The sequence below is a fragment of the Amia ocellicauda genome, chromosome 15, assembly GCF_036373705.1.
Source record: "Amia ocellicauda isolate fAmiCal2 chromosome 15, fAmiCal2.hap1, whole genome shotgun sequence".
Taxonomy (NCBI): domain Eukaryota; kingdom Metazoa; phylum Chordata; class Actinopteri; order Amiiformes; family Amiidae; genus Amia; species Amia ocellicauda.
Window position 1 is genome coordinate 2,209,348 of NC_089864.1, and position 25,451 is coordinate 2,234,798.

At 40.6% G+C, this 25,451-nt stretch overlaps 2 protein-coding genes across 2 annotated transcripts; both read right to left on the minus strand.

Moving 5' to 3' along the window:
• Positions 1 to 267: 267 nt before the first annotated feature.
• On the minus strand, positions 268 to 9,075 carry LOC136771676 (uncharacterized). Its single transcript, XM_066724125.1, has 5 exons — positions 8,961 to 9,075; positions 3,346 to 3,498; positions 2,604 to 2,930; positions 2,146 to 2,442; positions 268 to 1,906 (listed from the first exon to the last, which is right to left on the minus strand). The coding sequence occupies exons 2-5, from the start codon at positions 3,422 to 3,424 to the stop codon at positions 1,656 to 1,658; spliced, it is 954 nt and encodes a 317-aa protein (XP_066580222.1). The 5' UTR covers positions 3,425 to 3,498; positions 8,961 to 9,075; the 3' UTR covers positions 268 to 1,655.
• A 1,915-nt stretch (positions 9,076 to 10,990) lies between these two features.
• On the minus strand, positions 10,991 to 25,234 carry LOC136772071 (uncharacterized). The gene is made up of 6 exons (XM_066724764.1): positions 25,141 to 25,234; positions 18,264 to 18,322; positions 15,885 to 15,967; positions 15,308 to 15,353; positions 14,163 to 14,244; positions 10,991 to 12,295 (listed from the first exon to the last, which is right to left on the minus strand). Exons 1-6 carry the CDS (start codon positions 25,232 to 25,234, stop codon positions 11,838 to 11,840), a joined length of 822 nt encoding a protein of 273 aa, XP_066580861.1. The 3' UTR covers positions 10,991 to 11,837.
• Between the last annotated feature and the right edge of the window lie 217 nt (positions 25,235 to 25,451).

Here is a 25,451-nt window from a genome sequence, read left to right on the forward strand (position 1 = left end):
ATGTCGCATCTGATTGGTCACTTGCCCTTAGAAGGCAGGACTATAGCACACGTTTTATTGGGTTATTTACTTCTTGAAGGCGGGACTTAGCTGTAGGTTGGACTTATTTTAAAGTAAAAAAATAGGGAGAGAGGGGGAGGGGAAATAATACTGGAATTTGCAGTATTGGCTGTATTCTGGACTGCAGCCAGAGGTCTTCCATGGCCAGATTAAACCCTGTGAAAATAATTAGGGAAGTATTGAAATAACATACAAGCATACAGTATAATTAGGCAAAATTGTTTATTTTGAAAATATATGGGTAACAAAGCCACAATTTAAATTAATTTGTAGTCACTGTGATAATCCGGTAGCAAAGACAGTTATTTGGACCATTCTGATTTATATGTAATTATTAGTATTTATTTAGATAACACCTTTGCAGGCTAACTGAAGATAACAAACAATGTCTCTGGGGGCAGACACGCAGATCTGCTCTGGGGGCAGAGATATACATATATATGGTTATTCTGGAAATTAATATATGAAAAGTCACTTGTGATGTTAGGGAGAAACATTCAAGACAGAAGATAAGAGTCAGGGTACTATGGAAGGATTTTTTTGCAAGTAGAAGGATTTATAACTAGGTACCTAACTAAATACACATTGATATGCAGGTGAAAGCAGTCCCAGAGATTCTGAAGTCAGCGAGGCAGGAGAGGAGGATGGAGTGATCAACGGTGTCAAATGCTGCGGAGAGGTCAAGGAGGATGAGGACTGAGGAGAGGGAGGCCGCCCGAGCACGGCTGAGGGAGTCAGTGACAGCCTGGTGAGCCGTCTCAGTGGAGTGAGCTGTGCGGGAGCCGGATTGCAGAGGATCAAGGAGTGAGTGTTGGGATAGAAAGTCAAAGAGCTGATGGTGGACCGCCTGCTCAAGAGTCTTTGAGAGGAAGGGGAGTAGGGAGACAGGGTGGTAGTTCTGAGGAGAGGTGGCATCAAGGGTTGGTTTCTTGAGCAGTGGGATGACAGCAGCTTGTTTAAATGCAGAGGGGAAACAGCCAGAGAGGAGGGAGGAGTTGAGGAGGGGGGGGAGGAAGGGGAGAAGATCAGGAGCGGTCACTTGGAAGAGACAAGAAGGGAGAGGGTCCAGGGCACATGTTTGTGACGTAGGAGGAGAGCAGAAACTTCAGCATCTGAGAGAAGTCAGAATGAAGAAAAGGAAGCTTGATCGGTGGGAGGTTTGGGTGTGATGAGAGAGGAAGCTGGAGTAAAATCAGTCAAACCCTAAACTGCAGCCAAGAGCAGAACAGACAGACTGCACTATTGAGTAATAATTCACAATGTTATAAACACTTTCTCATGACAATTGATCAGTGCTGAAGAATGTCAAGGACTGAAGATGATCAAAACAAGATGGAAACAAACAGCTTGCCGCCACAAACTTGTGGACGTTCCCCCATTCTCCACCTAGGGGACGCACTTGGTAGCTTAAGGTGCCCCAAGGAGATTCTGTGGGGGGGAAGAGAGTCTTTTTCAAATTCCTGTTGTTGTCCTTCCACTGCAGTCATCTTATACTGATGTGGAGCTTTGAAGCCCTGTTCCTGAAAAAGCCTCTTCCTTTTCTGCCTGATCAGCTAAGCCCCAGCTACCAGGGCAGTGCAGAACTAGACCTAAAGCTACTGCTCTAGCGGTTGCTTCCAGGAATGGGAGCTTTTCTTTCCCAATTCCAAGCAGTTTGCCTCAATAATTTGCGCTGCAGTCTTCTCATAACCAGGATAGTGTTTTAAGCACAGTGTCTGCAAAAGAGTCTTCCTCTTCAGCCACATGATCAGTGCAGTCACAGCTGCCAGAGAGACGCAGACAGCAGCCACAGTCGCGGTCACAGTCACAGCTGAAGCTGGAGGAGACGATGCAGAGGGACTGGGGTCTGTAGGGAAAAAGAGTCACATTGACAACAGCCTCTAAGTGAGCTGGACTGATGCCTCAGACAGCCTGGTGTGCGACAAGAGACCCTCTCAGGCACAAACACACTCATGTGCATCAGCCTGTCTAATACATACGTGTGAATGTGTATGCATGCATTTGTTTGTGTGTGTGTGGCTTTATGAGTGTGTTTCTGTGTATAATGAAGTATAAAATAACTTGCAGTCTGAACTCCCGGCTCACCTTCCTCAGACACAGACACAGAGACGCTGCTGATGGTGCGGTTGGTCCTGGAGTCCCTCACTGTGTAGTTTCCCTGGTCAGCTGCTGTGAGTGAGCGCAGGGTCAGAGAGCCGCTCTGCACTGACACTCTGTGCTCGTACCCGGGGCCAGGGCAGCTCGCTGCGCCCCTCTCCACAGCGCACACTGAGACAGAGGCTCCCTCTCCTGCAGCAGCAAACAGCACCTCCACTGGCTCTGCAGTGAACAGGGGGAGGGAGAGGGCGGCTCCAGACTGCAGAGAGAGGGCTTTGCTAACACCTGGTGGGTTGAAAGCAGAAGACAATCAGAGGAGGTGGAGTACAGTGTTAGCACGGTGTCCTGAGAAGAAGGAAAAGTTTCACTTCCTATAATTCACCCCCCCAAAAAGCGTTATAAAGTGTGAGTCATAATTATTATTATTAGAAGAAACGCTTAGTTACTTGTCACAGTGAGTTGAACACTTCCAAGAAACTTCATATATATTCCTCCATTCTTGTAATAGCACTCGTACAGGCCTTCGTCAGAGAGCAGGGTGCTGTTAATGGTCAGAGAGAAGTCCCTCTGTCTGATCCTCTCTCTGGGGACCTCAGCTCTGCCCTCGAAGTGTCGGCCGAGGGAGATAGATCCGTAGATTGACTGCCACACATCTCTTTCTGTACTTTTCCACTGGATGTAGAGTTTCTCCTCAGATATCCCAGCAGCTGCAGCTCCATCACAGGGCAGAGTGACAGAGTCCCCCACTGACACGGACACAGTAGTGGAGGAGACTAGACGACAGAGAGAGAGAATATTGAACATAACAAGGAACGACAGAGATACAGCAATCAAACATCTGTAGTTTCACTGGTCCAGCTGTGTAAGAGATTGAATACATCATTGTAGAAACACAGTCCCTTATAAAACACGACAGAGAGAGTCTTTTGTTTTGCCAGACCAGTGACAGAGAGGAGTGGTTTTATAGGTAGGCTTTGAGGTTCAGAACCTGGAGCCGTATCTGTGTTTCCTGGGATGAAGAGTACTGGAAACCGCTCAAAACGAAACCCTAACTGCGCACACATAGTCAACCTACTCTTTAATTCTCATTGCTCTGCTCAGACAATGTAAAGTCCTGTCCAGCTGTGTTACTGGCTGACTCTCAGGGGGAGGAGTGGTGGCACTGGAAGGAACTTTAAATCGACGCACCAACTTTGAAGCCCAAGACACCCAGGAGCACAGAGATGCACAGAGATGATGGGCGGTGCAGAGCAATCACTCTCTCCATCCTGGTATCACTGGAATGCTTTGTTGATGGATTTACAACAGGAGCTGCATTCCCAACAGTTTTGTCAGCGGAGCCTGCAAGAAGTGACATGATTGGATGAGAGAGGTGCCCAGGCCAGCATTCTGATTGGACGCAACAGAACATGGTTTTAAGCAGAACCGTAACCATTATGTTCATGATTCCTCATTATTCTAATCTTTCACTCTGTGTGTAAACTAAAGCAGACATCCTTACCCAGGGTGACTTACACACTCACAAGAGCATTACAAAGTGGTATATACACATTTTAAAAGTACACAATTCATGTTCACACACAGAAACTAAATATGGCAGAGGACACAATGGGGAAGAGACCGGAGCAGGCTGAATGAACAGCTTGAATGAACAGCTTGAATGGAGAGCAGAGAGCTGGGAATTTAACCACACTTGTGGCAGGAGATAGGGGGGTGCAGTAGTGCAGGGAGCCAGGTCAGAGAGACGGATCATGTGTTATAAGGAAAGAGTCTGAATACGGACCCATGCTGACTAAAGACAAAACGATAATTACAATAATAAATGAATGACAAGTGATGGAAAATAATAAAGATGACCCCTTTGGCACTTCTACCCATCTCTTCCAGCCCTGCTCTTACAGTCACTCCATGTCTTCTGCTTATTGTTCCAACTGCCCTCTGGATTGGTTAATTTAACCTTTAATTATTAATTCATTATAAGTGGTTACATCTTTGGAGATTTTAGTTCAACTCACAATTCTATAAAATCACTATGAGGCTTTACTGGAAAAACAACCATATCATTCATAAACTATTTATATTATTCATCCTTGTGTTCTAGCACCTGACTCCACACAAAGAAAAGTTCCCCCACAGAGGGAGGGGGAAGAGATACAAAAAGGACAAACACATGCAGCTTTCAAAAGCAAATGCATTAATTCAATAAATACAAAGTCAAAAGGGAAAAGCTCTAGTTTCAGGTTTTCAGATCCTCAGAATACCAAAGAGTTCAGAGACAAGAGGTAGTCCCAGACAGGGAAATCCCCCAGAAAGATGGAAACAGAATGCCTGACCAAGGTAACAATAATAATAATAATCATGGGAAGAAAGGCAGCACAGAGAGAGCAGCAAGGGTGTTTTTTATAACAAGAGCAAAACTGTGGTATTGTGCCACATGATATACAGGCGGGAAACCAGAGCATTTACCCAAAGGCAGCTGTTGTCTGTGGGAACAGCCTGTTTTTGGAATAACAGCCCCTGCCTTGAGCCATGAAGCTGCATCTCTCGGATATCATCTGCTTGTGGCACCACGATTACACTGACATGTGATCAGGATCAACTGTCAGCACAAGCACGGCAGTCCCAACATTTACATTAACCTTACATCTTAGAAGAGCATGTTGAATCATGAATAAAGTGGTGCACGATTAAGTAAACATCTCCACCAACTGAATACTAATATAACATTACTTTAAAACATGGTTGTACTCTGTACACTCGGCCCCATTAGTTTGAGATTGGTGATGATGCGAGAAATAAATTGTATTTTAATCAAAACTGCACAATATACAGATGCACTAGAAACGAAGCACTGGGAGCTTCCAAATTATGTCCTCCCATATTGGTCTTGTTTATTTACTCTTTCAACCCATTAAGACAAAAGGCCATAATTTTTTCTTGCATTTGATATAAGATACATGCATATGGCACGAACTAATAAGGAGCTACAGAGAAATAAAGAGGAACATGACAGGAAAAATAGTTAATACACATCAGTTTGTGGATTCAGACAAACTAGATGTAAAGCACATCAAAACACTGACCTTCCTGCCTTCAACATAGTAACACAACATAAAAAACCTGAGAAGTAAATCAAATGTCCAAACAAAGCAAATGTTACTGATGCATTTGATCCAAATCAGAAATGGCAGTGTAATCGCACCTACTGTCTTCTGACGATTTGTATTGGTTCCTGTGCCAAGTCTTTTCATGTTAATATGGCACAGATCTCTATAGATGCCCAGTCCCTGCTGATGAGAAGCATGCACACAGCATGATGCTGCCACTTCCATACTTCACTGTGGGGATGTGTGTCTCGAATCATGGGCAGTGATAGGTCTGCACCTCACATAGCACTTTGAGTTTTGGCCAAACAGCTCTATCTTGGTCTCCTTTGGCCAAAAACCTTGTCCCACATCACAGCTGGCTCACTTAGGCTTCCTTCTTGCCTCCCTCCCATACAGGCCAGTGTTACACAGAGCTCTTGACATGGTTGTCTGGGGTACATTACTCCACTCCCAGCCACTGAACTCTGTAGCTCCTTCACAGTGAGTGTTGGTCTCTGTGGCTTCTCTCTCACGTCTCCTTGTTTGAGTGCTGAGTTTTGAGGGACGGCCTTTTTTCAGCAGTGCCTGGGTGTGAGATGCAGCTTCCACTCCCCAAATTTGCCAAGTCGAGCTCACTGGGATAGCCATACACCTGGATATTATTTTGTAGCCTTTTCCTAATCTATGCATGTTTATTACTTTATCTCTAACTTCTGTAGCATGCTCTTTGTCTTCATTTTCCTTCAGATTGACAGCTTGACCAGTGAGCCTTTAACACTGGGGTTTTTATCCACAAAGTGTGACAACTTTAATGGCTCACAGCTGGAGGTCAATGGTAGGTAATTGGGTCCTTCCAGCTGTGTAAACTGGGAACTTCCACAGCAGAGGCTTGAATACTTATGCAAGCACCATATTTCTGTTTTTTATTTTTCTTACAAATACTTCCCAACATAAAACCATTGTCACCTTACAAATCACTGATTTTGAGTTTGTGTTTTAAATAAAATATCAAACCGAAAGAAATTTCAGTGTACCTTTTTAATTCAGTAATATGAGAGAGTTAGTCAGGAGTTTGAATACTTTTGCAAGACACCGTATACATACAGTATAGGAAGTATTCACCCTCTGAATTGTTTCACATTGTTGTGTTACAACCTGAAATTATGATGCATTCACAATGGCATGCATTTTCCCTCTGACATACACAACCTACCCAACACTTTGAAGAGGCAAGATAATTTGTATTGTGAAAAAGATAACTGCCTTCCCGAAGGAGCACAAGTTTCGTTTTACATTAAATCAGGTGACTCTGCCAAAACGCCCCATTATTGTCTCTAGGCTGAACCCTCATGACATGTTTCAAGTCGAACAAGACAACTTATCATAATACAAATATCTACAACAAAGATCTGACAAGAAAGCAACTGAAAAGTACTTAAATCAATACAGTTGGTAGACTAAGCATCTACAATAGGCTGTCGATATGCTCAAGGACATGAAGTTAACCTTGAGTAGCTTAGACAACATGATTGCACACAAACACCGTCGAGCGTGTTATTTACAGTACACGTAGCACACAAATCCCGCATTTAATCGTCAAATTACTGTATTTTTTAGATCGCATCCAATTGCGGATATCAACAATTGCATGGAGCACCAAATGTAAAACAGATTTTCTCCACAGATTTAAATAAAATCTTGTTTTTTTCCACTCAGATTTTGTAAATACTTAAGCCGTTGTTTCCACATAAACATATATAAAATTCTTAAATGCTCCGTTTTTGAAAAATAAATATTTAATCAAACGATTTAATATTTAACTAAATCCTAACCCAGCTAACACAAAATGTTGCCACAACGTTATAGCAACGTAATATACATTGTCACAACGTTGTGTTTTTGCTGGAAAATCCGAGTCACACAATAAATATAGCTTTTAAATAAATATTTAGTCTAAATATAAATATTAAATATATGTAAATGCTAAATGTAGAGTTTGCAAAATAAATATATAGCTAACATGCAAATGCAGCCCCGCCCCTCTGGTCAGGCAGCCTCTCACAGCAGTTAGACTCCACATTTAACATAGATTTAAAATTTATATTCAACATATTGTTCAATTTAAATCTAAATACTTTCTTAAAAGCTGTACATTGAATTTGTGACTCAGATTTAATACAAGTATGGGCCACTAAATGTAAAACAGCGCACCTTTTTTTTTTCACAGATTTAACAAATCTTTCAGATTTAGTAAATAGCCCACTTAAGGCGTTTTCCCCACATTTATAATTAAATATATATATATAATTTAGCTTTCAAATGTTTAGTATAAATATTAAATATAAATGCTAAATGTAAATAACGTTAGCATCTAGATATACATTTTAAGATTTAAGTTAAATGTTTTGTTTGCAAAGCCCACATTTAGGATTTAGCTAAATATTTTATCAAACGATACATGTTTATGTCTCAAAAACGGATATTTGGCATTTATTTACCTATTTATTTAAAACAATTAATTATTTATAAGTATTTTCTAAATCTGAAAAGAAAACAAGATTTAAATCTGTGAAAAAAAGTGTTCGCTGTTTTACATTTTGCACCTCAAAAGTCAGAAAACTACTACGAAGCAAAAGTAAATAGCAACCAGGTTTAATTTTACTATTACTCGATTTCCTGTGGGGATGTGTGTCTCGAATCATGGGCAGTGATAGGTCTGCACCTCACATAGCACTTTGAGTTTTGGCCAAACAGCTCTATCTTGGTCTCCTTTGGCCAAAAACCTTGTCCCACATCACAGCTGGCTCACTTAGGCTTCCTTCTTGCCTCCCTCCCATACAGGCCAGTGTTACACAGAGCTCTTGACATGGTTGTCTGGGGTACATTACTCCACTCCCAGCCACTGAACTCTGTAGCTCCTTCACAGTGAGTGTTGGTCTCTGTGGCTTCTCTCTCACGTCTCCTTGTTTGAGTGCTGAGTTTTGAGGGACGGCCTTTTTTCAGCAGTGCCTGGGTGTGAGATGCAGCTTCCACTCCCCAAATTTGCCAAGTCGAGCTCACTGGGATAGCCATACACCTGGATATTATTTTGTAGCCTTTTCCTAATCTATGCATGTTTATTACTTTATCTCTAACTTCTGTAGCATGCTCTTTGTCTTCATTTTCCTTCAGATTGACAGCTTGACCAGTGAGCCTTTAACACTGGGGTTTTTATCCACAAAGTGTGACAACTTTAATGGCTCACAGCTGGAGGTCAATGGTAGGTAATTGGGTCCTTCCAGCTGTGTAAACTGGGAACTTCCACAGCAGAGGCTTGAATACTTATGCAAGCACCATATTTCTGTTTTTTATTTTTCTTACAAATACTTCCCAACATAAAACCATTGTCACCTTACAAATCACTGATTTTGAGTTTGTGTTTCAAGTCCATTTCAATTGAGAGCAACTTTCTATGTCCACTTAATTTCGGGAGATCTTGCGTATAACCTCGAGTGTCCCTAAACGCCAGCCCCCCGCCTCGGACAATTACAATTAGAGTAGGATACACCCACTACTACAGCGCTGCAGAAGAGTAAATTAAAAGGATAATACACAATGCATGTAAAATAAGTAAGTACTATTAAAAGTAGTCCCAGTAGTAATAAGCAATAATATCAAGAAAATTGAGAATGGAGGAGAGAAGCCCAGTGAAAATAAAAAGCGCCCTGATGAACTTACCCTGCTGTAGTTTGGTTGTTGTACAGACCTGTGTGCTGCTCAACAGGCTGACGACCACGCATTACCACGCATTACCACGCATTACACTGACAGGCGGGCTGTTCGCTGAAGCAACGAGGAAGTAAATCGTTCAGTTTCAGTTCAGTTGATTTTTTGAGCTGCAATCATTACAAAAGTTAACATCTTAATTTTTTATATATTGTTACTCTTAAGTTTTTTCTATTTCTCTTTTGATGTAATTTTCAATTTTTCACGTTAACTGCGCTGTATATTGGTCAGTTTTACTGGGAGCCAGTGTCCACTCAGTGACCACTATAGCTCCACAATTACATTATTTATCATTTAGCTGATGCTCTTATCCCGGGCGACTTACATTCATACCCATCTACAGTGAGGGGAAAAAAGTATTTGATCCCCTGCTGATTTTGTACGTTTGCCCTCTGACAAAGAAATGGTCAGTCTATAATTTTAATGGTAGGTGTATTTTAACAGTGAGAGACAGAATAACAGCAAAAAAATCCAGAAAAACGCATTTCAAAAAAGTTATACATTAATTTGCATGTTAATGAGGGAAATAAGTATTTGACCCCTTGGACTTAGTACTTGGTGGCAAAACCCTTGTTGGCAATCACAGAGGTCAGACGTTTCTTGTAGTTGGCCACCAGGTTTGCACACATCTCAGGAGGGATTTTGTCCCACTCCTCTTTGTAGATCCTCTCCAAGTCATTAAGGTTTCGAGGCTGACGTTTGGCAACTCGAACCTTCAGCTCCTCCACAGATTTTCTATGGGATTAAGGTCTGGAGACTGGCTAGGCCACTCCAGGACCTTAATGTGCTTCTTCTTGAGCCACTCCTTTGTTGCCTTGGCTGTGTGTTTTGGGTCATTGTCATGCTGGAATACCCATCCACGACCCATTTTCAATGCCCTGGCTGAGGGAAGGAGGTTCTCACACAAGATTTGACGGTACATGGCCCCGTCCATCGTCCCTTTGATGCGGTGCAGTTGTCCTGTCCCCTTAGCAGAAAAATACCCCCAAAGCATAATGTTTCCACCTCCATGTTTGACGGTGGGGATGGTGTTTGCGCAAGGTACATTTCCGTATTTTGTCTTTCATTTACTGTATAGTCCAGAATATGACTAAGAGAGTCATAAGTCACAAATAGTTACAGAATGATAGCTAAAAAATGCCAGTTAAATATGTTGTAATAAGAGACCTAAAAGAAAGTCAGCATTTAACTGTACACAGAATGCTATTGCAAACAGAAATAATAATACAAAATTAAATTATTTAAATAGGTCTTACGAATACAGAAGTTAAAAGTAACATGTTAGAAATGGAATTAGAGCCAATTTAGAAATAGGAATCCAAGGCAACCGCAAACATTCGGTGAAGGTTTCTTAGATATGGATAAATAGATGACCAGATACTCCAGGAAATTAAAGATGTGGTCATTTGGTAGCTATGAGTTCCACAATGAAGATATTTAAATCCCTAGGAATAAGATCCCTAAATACATTGAATAGGTAAGAAATGAACTATTGATCTGTTCAATCTGGCTTTGGGAACAGTTCTTCTGAATCTGTACCGGTGTAGATTGGACTTCAATAGGAGGAAGTGACACAATAAAGACAGATATGAGCCGCGCAGGTGGACACACAGGCTCTTCATTGGGGAAATCATTGACTGCACACTTTAAAAAAAAAAAAAAATTATTATACATCTCATTATTGAAATAATTGAAAGGGCTTATTCCCCAAATATTAACTAAATTGATTGGCTCACATACTGGAGTGAAATATATGTCTAAATAGTAATCATACCTATAGATAAATATAATTTGAATACATTTCTCAAAAGAAATTAGGAATAGGAGAAAGAACAGCCGTTAGGATGCAGAGCAATGTTAACCAAAATTGAAGAAGGTTGAGAAAGGAGAGTTTGTTCTGTGTGAGACAAATGTACTGCCACGAGAGACTCTGATGGTGATTGACTGGAATATGAGCGAAAATAAGGAAGTTACTAAAGGCGTAATATAACTAATTTAATGAAACATAGTAATGGCAAGTTATGAAACTGTTTGGAAATAGTCCTTTCACAAACAGAAATACCCTATCAATTAGGAAGAGGGGGGCAGTGGGCAAGGGCCGTGACAATACTCCCCCTGTTCGCCAGAGCAGACAAGCAGCCTGAGATGACTGAGAGAAAGAGAGAGAGAGAGAGAGAGAGAAGGCAGAGACTGTAACTACATGTAAGGGTTCATAACTTACTGCAAACAGAGCAGATCTTAGTTTTTTGTGTATAAAAGCCTCTGACTTTTAAATGAAGGCAGAGCGACTTTGGGATCTTCTCGATTCACTGTTCTTCTCCACGATGCATGTATTAAAGGCATTGCAACTAACGCTCCAACCTGATTGAAGATGTTTTTCCTTCCACATTGGACAAAGCCGAACCGGACTGCCTTTGTTCCAAACCACACTGTCAATGTGTTTATAATTTTGTGTAACATTATGTGTTATCATATACGATTCCATGGTCTTTGATTTGGTCACGGAAGTGAATGTCTTTGATTTGTGAACTTTAATTAGTTTTTCCCTTTCTGTATAACTAGTTTAGTGCTACATTTTGTTTTTTTGTTTGTAATAAATTTGAGAATTTATATCTTTGGAATTGGTGTCTGCGTCCAATAATTGCAGAAATTGAGATCTACAAGATTCTAGGATTCTTGATAAGGTGATATTTAAATTCATGTATTTAACTGAAACTTTAAAATGTACCTTACGCTACATATTTCTAGATGTTTATATAATGTCCGGATACATCTACGACTTCCTCGAATTGCTTGCCTTCATTAAGAATATTGTTTTTCATATGGGAGTCAATGAGTCAAAAAGACAATCTTAGGACTAAAACAGAAAACAACAAAAAATACACAAAACAGTTGATCTGTGTTAGTTGAGTAGAGGCTGTGCTGTGTGTTTCTCTCCAGGTTGGTCAGGCTCCACACCCTGCAGCTCTGGGGCGTCAAGACCCTGACACGCACTTCCCCAAGGAACATGCTCTGTCCTGCTGCACTGACCCTGAAACACTCGTACAGGTCTTCATCAGAGAGCTGGGTGCTGTGAATGGTCAGGGAGAAGTCGCCCGACTCCACGGCTCCTGTAAACTCCACTCTGCCCTCAAAGCCTGTCCGAGCCTCACATCTCCCAGAGCTGGACTCACACACCAGCCTGCCTGGAGTCTGCCAGTACACCTGGACTGTGTGTGTGTGCGCTGATCCATCACAGGGCAGAGTCACAGAGTCCCCCGCTGTCACTGATACGGCACTGGAGAGAGCTGGGGAGAGAAAGGACGAGAGGAAGAGACAATCAGACCAAAATACATATTAATACATTTTCCACAACCTATCCACAATATTCCTATATACCATGATGCTTTAAGTACATTATGGGACGAACTTCTGGCAAAATGTAAACAGTCAGTGGCTAACGCTTTGACATCACACAATGTTCAGAGCACAATAAAACTTTAAAAGGATGGGAAGATGATTTACGCAAAATAATACTTGCATTTCAAAAACAGTCAAGTCACTGTATTCTGGCGACGTGTTCCCAGTGATCAGAAATGCACAGAACATAGAATTTATTTGTGAAAAACAGTTACGTCTAAGTCTTGAATACATTTGAATTGGATGTCAGTGAAGACATGGAATAAGATTTATTAAGTAATGGGTGTGTGGCGAAGTGAGACTCAGAAAAAGAGACTGAGAGACTGAGAGACTGAGACCCAGAAGCACAGACACTTCACTCTGACACAAAATACAGAAAGACAACAGATGGATCTGTTTAACTGCCTGTATATCCATCAGTATTTCTGTGTAAATATATCAGGTGTTCATGTCAAAGACGGTAAAATGGGTTTAAGTTCATCATTATTTTGAAAATTAGTAAATAGGGTTTTTATTGGTTTAATTACCTCTTAATTAAGTTATGGACTGATTGATTTGTTTTCCCTGCTGGAAGGTACTGATGGGGAGGTTTTTGATGAGATGCACCTGAATAAATTAAGGGATTGATAAGGAATAAAAAGGGGGAGTGAAGGCACAGCGAGACAAAGCACGGCAGAGGAGAGACAGCCCAGAGCCTGAGGACAACGCACTACAGCCGCTGGGCTGTGGCCGGGCGTAGGGGATAGAGGGCCGGTGTGCAATGCAGAAACAGGGGAAGCAGTGACGGGACGGGCGGCAGAAGAATGGAAGGGGGAGCGCGATGGTCACTCCAGAGAAGGGAGTGGAGTTTTCCTCTTGATGGATGTGTTGCTGGACTTATTGGAAATCTCAGGACTGGTGTCTGTGTTGACGGTCCCGCGGTCTGAACTTGCTGTGGGGAAAAGTAAGTCTCGGAGGTTTCCTTTCCCTCAGATATAAATAAGGATGGCGTAGTCAGGGTTTATAGGTGATTGTGGTGGGATTTCCTCTCTACCCCCACCCCCCGTCACATTGCCGTAGTCATTATTTTTTTTTTTAATAAGTTTTTTAATTATGGACAGTGTTCAGTAAAGTTCTTGTAGGGATAATGTACACCTGTTTCATCAATACTATGTCTGGATAATTTGTATTTCCATTGAATTAGAACAATGCTGAATATATATATTTATATTTATGTATTTTACTGATGATTTATTTCTCTGTGGAGGTAACTCACACTAAGGAGAAACTGGTGCTGTACATATAAGAAAAAACAAAACAGGTGAACCTATCTGTACTGTACTGTATCTCAAACTTTTTGAATCACCAAGTATGAAATAATCATTATTATTATGGAAGCATATAGTGGATTTTATTCAAATGCTAATGCAAAATGGAACATGATTATGCAATCTCACAATTAAATAATCATGTATCATATATGCACACATTATTTGGGATAAAATGAAAATGAAATGTCTAACATGAATGCTAATGCAATTGTGAAAAGAGGAAAACAGTAATATTGTTTGTTTTACCGTTTAACTCCAGGAAGAAAATAATAATACAAATCACTATCTTGCATTTACAGAAATTCCTGGGGAAGACTTTATATATTGATCCTGAGCCCTAACACACACACTGCACAGTAAGCACGCTCAGCAAGAGCCAATCACAGAGCTGCAGCCAAACCACAGCACAAACTCTTGTCAATGCATCTTTTAAATCAGAACCCACCGCAACACAGGGACAAGATGCAGGCACACGGCCACAACAGAGGGCCAGGGCCAGGACAGAGGGACACATTCTTCAGGGACTCCTGTAGAGAACGAGATGAGAGAGTCAGGGGTGTGGATGACTGGAGCGCAGAGCTGGACTGGAGCAGAACCCGCAGTTTAAACAGCCCGGTCCCGAGGGACGGACACTGTGTCTCACTGCAGCACTGAGAAGTCCAGCTCATCAATCTTAATCAACATAAAACTGCAACTGCGGGAGTAGACTAATTTGGCCTCCTGTCCACTCCGCTTCCTCCAGAGCCACGAAAAGCAAGAAGCTGCGACTACAGGAGTAAAGTGTCCAAAGACATACAATCCGATAAAAATAAAGATTTAAAAGTGATATGCAAATGACCCTATTGGATTTTTTTTTTATATAAAGTTGCTAACTTAAAACACAGACTTCAAGAGGAGCAATTGATGTACCCTATATAGAATCAAATAAATATTTAAAAGAACAATGTGTAAATGACTGTTACAGCTTGTGTTACAAACATGTAAAATGTCCACAACTCGATGTTTTAGATGCATCAGTCTTCAAACAGGTCTGCTCAAACAATTAAATGTAATAAACATTGTATTTAATTTGGTCACTCTTCAAGCTGAGCCAAAACACGGACATATCGCAATGCATTGTGGGTATTACATTTTAATCCAGTCACTATTTTTGCGCTGCTTTAAGCAATGCAAAGCATTCAAGTATTCAAATATTGATAAAGGATTGTTTATCAACAATATAATGAAATTATATTTAATTTTGGCATTAAAAAACTATGATGCTCAGAAGCAAATTCAGTTTGGATGAGAAAAAAAGCTTGTTTTGTTTAACAACTTGTGTATTGTTTTCATTACGGCACGACAAGTTCACTAAATTTTGTAACACAATACCCCGATATTGTTTGAATTCCAACATATGTGTTGTCTGGTATTTTGGCATTCATACAGACTGCTGTCCCTTCAGCTTTAGAGACCAGAACCACTGAGAGCAGAACCTCTGAACACAGACAGTCTAGAACTAGAGCTGTGAGTGTAGAGAGGGAGAAAGAGAGAGACGTTAAAACACACCACTGAATAACAGTAGAAATAAGCTGAATTCAGCAAACATACCTTTTTTTTCAGGTGGATCAAGTGTGGCTGTCTGGGTGATCGAGTCCTACATGAAAATAAATAAAATAAACATACATACAACCACAAGTGCTGTGTAAATACCCATGAGTGGGACATGGACAGCTGACATCGTTACTCTGGCCTGGGCTGGCGAGGCTCGTGTGTGTGTTTCGTTGCTCGCTGTGTTGCTGTGTGGGGTTGTGTCAGCTGGGGAAGTGTGTGCGCAGGTTTGGACACAAGGACACAGTTCTGCTGTTTTGTTCTGAATGCTGAGCTGATGCCAATGAGAAACAGATACACACACAGCCACACATACATACACACACACACATACATACACACACACACACATACATACACTATACTGTGTCCTGCTGCAGTTGCCCGTCTCTTTGGACTGCCTGTGTGAAATATCTGCCCATGTGACTGGACTGACTGTTGTCTGTCTGTCTGTCTGGTTCTTATGTTGACTAACAGAGGGGGGTGGGGGGACAGAAATAGAAATACATATAACTGCCAGTTCCCAATGAAAATTACAGGGTAGCTGTAGTGTCACACGGTCAGTGGCTTCACTCACCTGCCTCCTCCTTTACCCGGGCTGGGCACCGGCAGCACAGGGAGAGCGACTGTGCTGGCGGAGTTAAGGACACCGAGACATACCTGTGGAGAGAGAGACCCCATTAGTGCTGCTGCCCCTCACACTCGATACCTTCCCCCCTCTGGACAATTACAGACACACCAGAGCACATCAGCACACATCTCTTATGATTTTAGATATTGTATTAACGTTAACTATAAAGAAAATACTTATTAACGACCCACAGTCATATCTGTAATAGTAATTATACCTCACAAACATTGTATCATGGTAATGAAATAGTAATAAACAAAACTAAAAACTAAAAATCAACATTTCATGATCGTTATGCCCAGGGGCGTCATGAAGCTAAATGCTTTGGGGGGGGCACAGTCAGAAAACAACTTACGATTGTTACAAAAGGCTGGTATTTGATGCTGAAACATATTCGATTGGGGTTTGCTAAGGGTCGGCATCTAACACTGCTGGAGTGGGACTCTCTTATATATTCATCTATTGTTAGTTGAGCTTTTGTCACAATTATACTTGTCTCTGATTCTGATTACTAAAAAAAAAACTCTTTAAAAATGGTGTGCATACAATATTGTACAAACTATTAGAACAGTTACTGCAACCGAGCTTTTAGTCCCACTGAACAGTAACCACCTCCCACCTGTCTGAGCCTCACTGGTGCTGCTTGTGATACTAGAGCTGCTTCAGACCCCGTCTCTCTCAGGGACTCTAACTCTGTCTGCATGGAGCCCTTTCTATTCTCACCTCTTGCCAGTTGATCTTCTGGCTCAATCAAGTCTCTGTTTCTGATCATTAAAAAAAGTCCTTAAAAACTGTTTGCATAATGCCTTGTACAAACTATAGGAAGAATTAAGTCAATGTAATTGCAACTGAAGCTTTTACAAATATCCTCTTTACTTTACCACTAAAGCATGTATTTGGTTGTGTTGCTCTATTTCTGTTTTAACTGTATCACCTAAACAACAATCTCCACCTCCTACCTGTGTGACCCTCACTGGGGCTGCTACTGATACTACAGCTGGTTTAAAGGGAGACTTCAGTTACAGGGGCTTTACAAATAAATACAATGAATATGCTTTAATATACAGCTCTGGAAAAAAGAAGAGACCACTGCAAAATTATCTCTGGTTTTACTATTTATACGTATGTGTTTGGGTAAAATGAACATTTTTGTTTTATTCTGTAAACTACTGACATTTCTCCCAAATTCCAAATAAAAATATGAATGGAATGGAATGGCTGCCATACATGTAGAGAAGCTGAATTTATGAAATTTTACAGTGGTCTCTTATTTTTTTCCAGAGCTGTATATTACACTTTAATAAGTAGTAATTCATTTAAACAACAAATACTGAATGTACAGTTTCTGTCACTAAACCCCACTGTAGTCTGTGAAGGACGTGAATAATTCTGGAGGCAACTGTACCTGTTGGCCTAGTTAGTAGTATTACTAGATGTAACTTTTTTATTGATTCTCTGTTAAGTTGAGGAATTGAAATGCAGGAAAAGCATCTCAACACTTAAATAATAATAAAGTACCAAAAGTAAAATGATTGACACCAATTTATACTGTACACCAGTTACCCAAAAACATTAGCTTCACGGATTTTTTTTTAAATAATTTTGCATTTTTGTAAAAACACGTTTATTGACTTGTGACTTCTTTATAAAACAACGTCTATTTTAATGTACTTAAATATTGTTTTAAGCAGATTGCATACTTATTAAAAACAGAACATTAGCACAAAAACATGAAATTTCAGAACAAAAACAAAACAGCAGAAACGGGACAATATTCATGTTTCAAACTGCCTCTGAATAAACAAGAAATTAAGAAACGCCGCCTGCGCCAGGTACACTCAATGACGCGCATGCGCTGATTAAGGGTCTGTTTGCTAAATTGCATACTGTAGCTCTTGTGGCGAGGGATCATCTAAAATAAATCATATTTACTGTAATGTCTCTACATAGGTCAGACATACAAAATAAAAGCAACAATGGAAATAATTTGGGCAAGACGACACTGGTTGTTACCATTATAATTATTATTAGGCCCTACAGCTCAACAATAATAAGTATTTACTGTTATTTTTATTATTCTGTACAATAACGTGGAAGGGATTAAGTATGTTAACCACTAAGTAGCCTATATATTTATTATGTCTGATTAGAAAACAAAAGAGTATCAGAGTGTTCATATGCATAGTTTCCAAGTGCGAACTGTGAATGCGTGTGTACACATGATGTCTACATCATTGATAAGTATGCCTTGGAAAGCTAGTAAGTCTTATTAATTGACATAAATGACAACCACAAACTCTTGAACCTGCATAAATCACAACTCACCGTAACACAGGGGACAGAGGGGCGGGGCCAGGACAGAGGGACACATTCGTCAGGGACATCTGCAGATAACAAAATGAGAGTCAGGGGCAACTCCACTCAGGTGACATTGTTTTGAAAGGACAAGAGAGAAAGAAGAACATCTGAAGAGGTGCAAATCCAAACCGCTGAAAATGAAAATATCAGACTGTTCTCACGTTAAACACAGCGATTGTGTTTCCGAGAGATGATTTACTAAAGGGACAGGAAACCTGACTGAGGACCTTCACTCAAATGATCCCGGTTGTGCAAGAGCTGAAGGTCAGTTTGACGTCAGAAAGACACTGATGAAGTTACAACCCCAATTCCGAAAAAGTTGGGACACTATGGAAAATGCAAAAATACTAACAAAAAGTCATTTGAAAATTCAATTCCTCCTACTATATTGAAAACACATTATTTGATGTTTTACTTTGTGAATTTAATTCATTTTTTAAAATATACACTCATTTCAAATCTGATGACTCCAACACACTCCAAAAAAGTTGGGACAGTCGACTGTTTACTACTGTGAAACATAACCTTTTCTTTTAATAACACTTTTTAAGCATTTGGGTACTGAAGACACCAGTTGGTTTAGCAAGCGGAATTGTCCCCCATTCATCCATTATGCATTTCTTCAGCTGCGCAACTGTACAGGGCCTTCATTGCCTTATTTTGCGCTTCATAATGTGTCACACATTGTGAATGGGAGACGGGTCAGGACTGCAGGCAGGCCATGCTAGCACCCGCACTCTTTGCCTATGCAACCATGTGCTTGTATTCCGGGCAGAGTGTGGTTTGGCGTTGTCCTGCTGGAAAATGCAGGGACGTCCCTGGAAAAGACGATGTCTGGAATGCAGCATATGCTGCTCCAAAATGTGTACATATGTTTCTGCATTAATGGTGCCCTCACAGATGTGCAAGTTACCCCTGCCATGGGCACTGACACACCCCCATACCATGACAGACACTGGCTTGTGGATCTGACACTGATAACAGCTTGGATGGTCCTTTTCCTCTTTGGCCCGGAGAACATGACGGCTGTTTTGTCCAAAAACTATTTGAAATGTTGACTCGTCGGACCACAAAACACGATTCCACTGTGCTACTGTCCATCTCAGATGAGACCGAGCCCAGAGAAGTCGGCGGTGCTTCTGGACAGTGATGATGTATTATTCTCAAAGTGTTGGATTATTCGGTGACACATCTGTTGGCAGATTGGCGAGACTCGACCCTTAGGAACGTGTTGCATGCATCAAGTCAAAGTACATTTACAAATCACTCCTCTTATTTTTATTACCATTCTCCATACTGTCCCAACTTTGCAGCCGTAGATCATGTGAAAGCATATATGATATGATATGATATATGATATACTTAGATTTCCAAAAAGCTTTTGATAAGGTTCCACACCAATGACAAAAATTGGAAGCTGTAGGCATTCAGGGTAATGTAAGTAGATGGATTATGAACTGGTTGATGTCTAGGAAACGGAGGGTGTCGATTAGAGGAGCTGAGAGTGAGGTTGTTAGTGGAGATCCACAGGGATCAGTACTAGGGCCTGTGCTTTTTCTAATCTATATTAATGATCTGGACTCTGGGATATTTCGCAAACTTGTCAAATTTGCAGATGATACTAAAATAGGCGGCTCAACAGATACAATCTCGGCACCACAGGCTGTTCAAAGGAACTTGGATAATATTCAGTTGTGGGCCGACACCTGGCAAATTAAATTCAATGTGGACAAGTGCAAGGTATTACATGCAGGTAACAAAAATGTCCACTATAATTACACTATGGGAGGAACAGATCTAGATGAAGTAACGCATGAGAAAGACCTAGGAGTCTATGTGGACTCCTCACTTTCTCCATCCAAACAATGTGGGGAAGCAATAAAAAAGACAAACAGAATGCCAGGGTATATTGTCAAAAGTGTAGAATTGAGATCAAGGGCACTAATGTTCAGTGCTAGTTAGAGCTCATCTGGATACTGTGTGCAGTTCTGGGCTCCACACTTCAAGAAAGATATCGCTGCTCTAGAGGCAGTTCAGAGGAGAGCAACCAGACTTATTCCAGGTCTGAAGGGAATGTCCTACTGAGAGACTGAGGAACTGAACCTTCTCACCCTGGAACAGAGGAGACTACGTGGGGACTTGATCCAAGTCTTCAAAATCATGAAAGGCATCGACCACATCAAACCAGAGGAGCTTTTCCAGATCAGCAGGGACACACGCACCCGGGGACACAAATGTAAATTGGGCTTCAAGGCATTCAAGACAGAAAACAGGAGACACTTCTTCACACAGAGAGGCGTCACAATCTGAACAAACTCCCCAGCGATGTGGCTGAAGAGACAATTTGGGATCATTCAGAAACAGACTGGATAGGATCCTTGATCACTTAGTTATTAATGGACACCAAACGAGCACGATTGGGCGAATGGGCTCCTCTTGTGTGTCAACTTTCTTATGTTCTCATGAATACCCACACATTTTCTGGGTATTGGTACGGATTAGTTTGAAAATTTCATCCGCTAATCGTACGGACCCTAATACCTCATATCAGTAGAGATTTTCAATAATCCATGCACCTCTCTCTCTCTCTTTATATATAGGAGTGAAGGCAACTTAAAAGACGAACATCGCATCAAGCACCACGGTTGTCAAAGTGGCTATATCGTAAATATACAATATAATTGATATTAATATTTACAAGAATAGGTAAAGCATTTGGAGACATCAGGGTGGTATTTACTGAATATTGTTACAGGCATATATGGCTGCCTAACTTGCAAGCCAGTACACATCCAAGTGTACAATATTTTTTTAATTGGGTGGATGAAACAATTAAAAATAATAATAAAGAGTAGTCATGTATGGATGATATGCAATTTAAACAATGGTACAAGCGTGAATTTAGCCGTGTAACACAATAACATTTATATCTACACATAAATATTCAGTTTGAAATGACGATAATAATAAAACAAATCACATTACAATAAGGTAACCCTAACCATATAAGAATCCGTATCTGATTTCCACACATTACATCCGTATGAGTTCAAACGAAAACATTTAGTGAAGATCATAGTACATTTCTTGGTTATAACCGCACGGATCCGTATGAATTAAGTGGCTCCATTCGATTTCGGTTATATTAAAAGACACATATGTCAATTGTAATGCATGTGCTGGATCATGTCATCATGTGCTAATAAATAAATACTATCGTTGTGAATTACAGTAACATACATAACTGGTCATTGTGGAAGAACTGAACCAGCTGAACCGATCTAATAAAAACCCTCATAACTTCTACATTTCACAGATTCACACACATGGTGCGTAAAATTGACATCGAAAACGTAATTATATCTTAATTTCCGTAATTTTCTTGAAATATGAATGATAAAATACAGAATATTACTTATGCATTAAAACAACATTAATAGACTGTTTTATGAGGCAAGAACATCAGGAGATATGCACACAAACATGTCTTACTTAGCACAGCATCGTACATAGCACATAGTACATACCAAAAACACGAAATCAGCAATTCAGTGCCTGTAGATCCGTGGTCGAGCTATTCTATGTCGGAAACATTCATTCATTTAGAATTGCCAATAGCTTTATTATACATCACAGATTTACATCATGTTTGTTAAAATAACTAATGCAATTATTTATTAGTTCCCAGCTGTACAAAAGTTCACAGCCCCATTTCCGGTTCCGTCTACGCAATGTTGCGCATATTTTGATTTTGATATCAAGAATACATCAAGAATACAATTTTTGATATCAGAATTTTTGATCAAGAATGATCTGTTATTTCTGATATCAACAATTGTATTTTTGATATTAAAAAAATGCATACTAATTGGCATCCGGTTCCATTTTTGATATCAAAAATGCAAACTAATTAATATCCAGTTTCGGCTGCTTTCCGTGTTATAGTTACTCCCTTTCTTCGGAAAAGTCCCCCAGTAGATGTGAATAACTCAACTCTCAGGCTGGCATCCTCTCATTGTTAATGTCTGTTCAGTGTTGAACAACCACAGCGGTATTGCCATTCTCTACTGGCATTGTGCCTGTTTATTTGTGTGTTTCTCCTTGGTAGTTTGTGCCATATGCATTTATCTTATATCAAATGAAACAACAAGTTGTGCCCTTTCGTATTATACAACCTAATCGGCTGACAGAGTACAAACAAAAACAAAAATGCAAATTAGTACTGTACACTGTGAGAAATGGCCAATGTCGTTAGCCTGTAGCTCAAGCTAGGAAGACCCTACATACGCGAGTCAGACATCGTTTGAAAGTTCCTGGTCTCTAGTTTCGATATTTTATTTTATTATTTATATTTTAATAAACTTATTTGATACATTTATTTATAATGATCTGAAAATAATGGGGGGGGGAGGAGATGAAACCATTAACCCTTTCCTTTCCCTTGTCCATTTCTGTTAAGCTATTTGCATTTTCAATTCAATATTTAACTAGTTACCGTTGTCTAACCTCTGCTGGACCCATCTGAACAAACATGCAGAGACATCACACCTGCATTTCTTATGCAATATAGTGTAATTTTACATTTCCTGAATCCTTGAGAGTAATTATAAATTGTTTTAATTTGTTTTTAATGTTCCTAGATCTCACAATGATAAAATAAGGAAGATAGGGTTTAGGCGACAATAACAACAAAAAAGTTGCAGAGCACAAACAGACGACTTGCAAATAGGCTGACATTACATTAAAAAGTAGGTTCAAACTCAGGGGTTCCCAATGTCTGGTGATGGAGGGCCAATTTCCCAAGGTTGTATGGGATGGGGGACCGTAGTAGAAAATTATCCACTGATTTTATTTCCAATACATTTCTATTAGGGAAGATTTATTAACTTTAATTGTTGTTTTATCATTTCCCCCCAAATTACATGTACAATTTGTAACAGAAAATCGTCATGAACTGTAAAAATAAAGAAAAGCTTCAGAAATGGGGGGGTTAAGGTTGGGTTTGGAGGGCCACACCAAACATCCTCAAGGGCCGCATTTGCCCCCCGGGCCGCAATTTGGGAGCCCCTGGTCTAACTGTTGTCAGGCCTGCAGTCTGATCATCACCACTACATATCTCCCGTGTTCCAGCTTTTCAATTAATCTTCCCCTGATTCTCCTCATGATTGTTTCAATTTTCTCTCTTCATTAGCTGCCAGTTTTCTCATTGTATAGATCTCTACCGTGTTCCTGACCTTGCTTTGTTTACTCATTGCTGACTCTGTTCGCCTGATCGATTGACCTCTTGCTACCCTTTGACGACGATTCCTGCATTATCCTGTCAAACCTGTTTGCTTGTGTGTCGCCTTCCTCCTATTCTCTCCCTTCTCCTCTCAGCTCCGCACCTGGATTCGCCTTTGAATATGACCGACCCAACAACTGCCTAAGCTTTTTTTTCTCTTCAATAATAACTTGAATAATTTAATTAAAGATTACGAAGTTTGCTCCCTGTAACCTCATTAACGTTAGCATAGTTACTGTCACGGTCTCCCCTGTTTCCACCTTAGTTCACCCCCAGAGGTCTCCCTCTCCCGAATACTAGTCTAGTGCTTCTCCTTTCCTTTGCCCAGTCAAACCAGTCTTTCCACATTCTTCCCTACCAGGTGCACCTGTTCTGTCCTCCTCTCCTATCATTGGTCAATCCTTCATTCACCTCGTTCAATCCCTCTCTCCTTCACAGTACTTAAACCCCTCTGTTTCCTAGATTCATTGTGAAGTCTTGCATTCTCTCCTGGATCATTTCTAAGCCTTGTTTCTTGAGTGCCTTCCTGTGTATTTTTGACCTCTTGCTTCCGTCTCTTGTTTACCCCTTTCGGATCTCCCTACTAGCCTGTTCGCTTGATCGTTTGACCTGGACTGTCCCTGTTTATGCTCTCTCGTTTTGCCCTTATTGGATTATCTGCTTCAACTCTAAAAGCCTGCACTTTGGATCCTTTCCTTTGGTCCTAGAGGACGTCACAGTTACCTACAATTGTCTGATAGACAACATTTAAAAAACAAATCAGCTAGCGGCTACATTACAAAGCAGCTGCTGTTCAGGCAAAGAAATCGAGAGTTATAGTAACTAAAGTGTGAACAATCCTCAATTAGAGAAGAATGTGATGTTCACACTTACTCGAGCAGCCTCCGCTGTGTCACATTGTGAGTTCGCGCATGTGCGGGTCCATGACCGGGACGAATTGTCGTGCTCCCCACGTGTGCGTGTTCATGAAAAAGCTGCTTATAGGGTGCTAAACAAGACTTTATTGCACAAATAGCTTTCCTGCTGCGACCTGCATTGTAGTCATTGTCTTCTAAGAGCTGCAACTGCTTATCAACTTCCGTCGGGCTAGAAGATGAGAAGTGGAAAGCTCTCAGGGCGTTGCATGCTGGACGTCACCTTCATCTCCAGCTTCCACTTCCCCCTCAGCATCAAGTTCCTGGGACAATGGCACTCAAGCAGCTCTTCAACATCTTCACTCTCCACTTCTTCAAAACTTTGTTTCTAGTGTGGTGCAGTATTTGACTTCATTCCTGATTTTATATTTTAACTTTGTTTATAAAGCAAGAAAGAGGCGTTTTTAATGAATAAAATACTCTTTTCAACTTCTGGGTCATACAATTCTGTTATTTTCATAAAAAATAAACATACGACATTTTTGAGCTGTGTCTCCGAGAAAATATAAAATAAAACCAGGCCTGGACCTTGCCTTAAACCAGTCCTTCTTTCCTGTTGTATGTTATTCTCTGAATGTTAAAAAAAGGTAAACTATTATTGGCAGTCACAAGCTGCTGTAAACACTAGGGATGGTAAGAGCTGCAATACTTTGCTCAGCAGTCTTCTTGCTAGGGGTAGCGGTGGAGCCACTGTAGCCATAGCTGAATCGGAGGGGGGGCAGACGTCTCCACACAAATACCATGTCGCCTCATCAGATGAGTACCTAAATTAGTCGTGCTGCCTGTGTACTTTATAGCAGCAGGACATATCTTGCAAATTGCATGGATCTTCTCGAATTGCCCATCTTTCTTGGAAAATCCGAAGTGTTGCCAACCCTTGGATTTACTGCAATTCGAAGCAGCATGTAACTCTTCCTCCTGCATGATAACACGGCCCAGAGACCTGAAGAGAATCGGCCC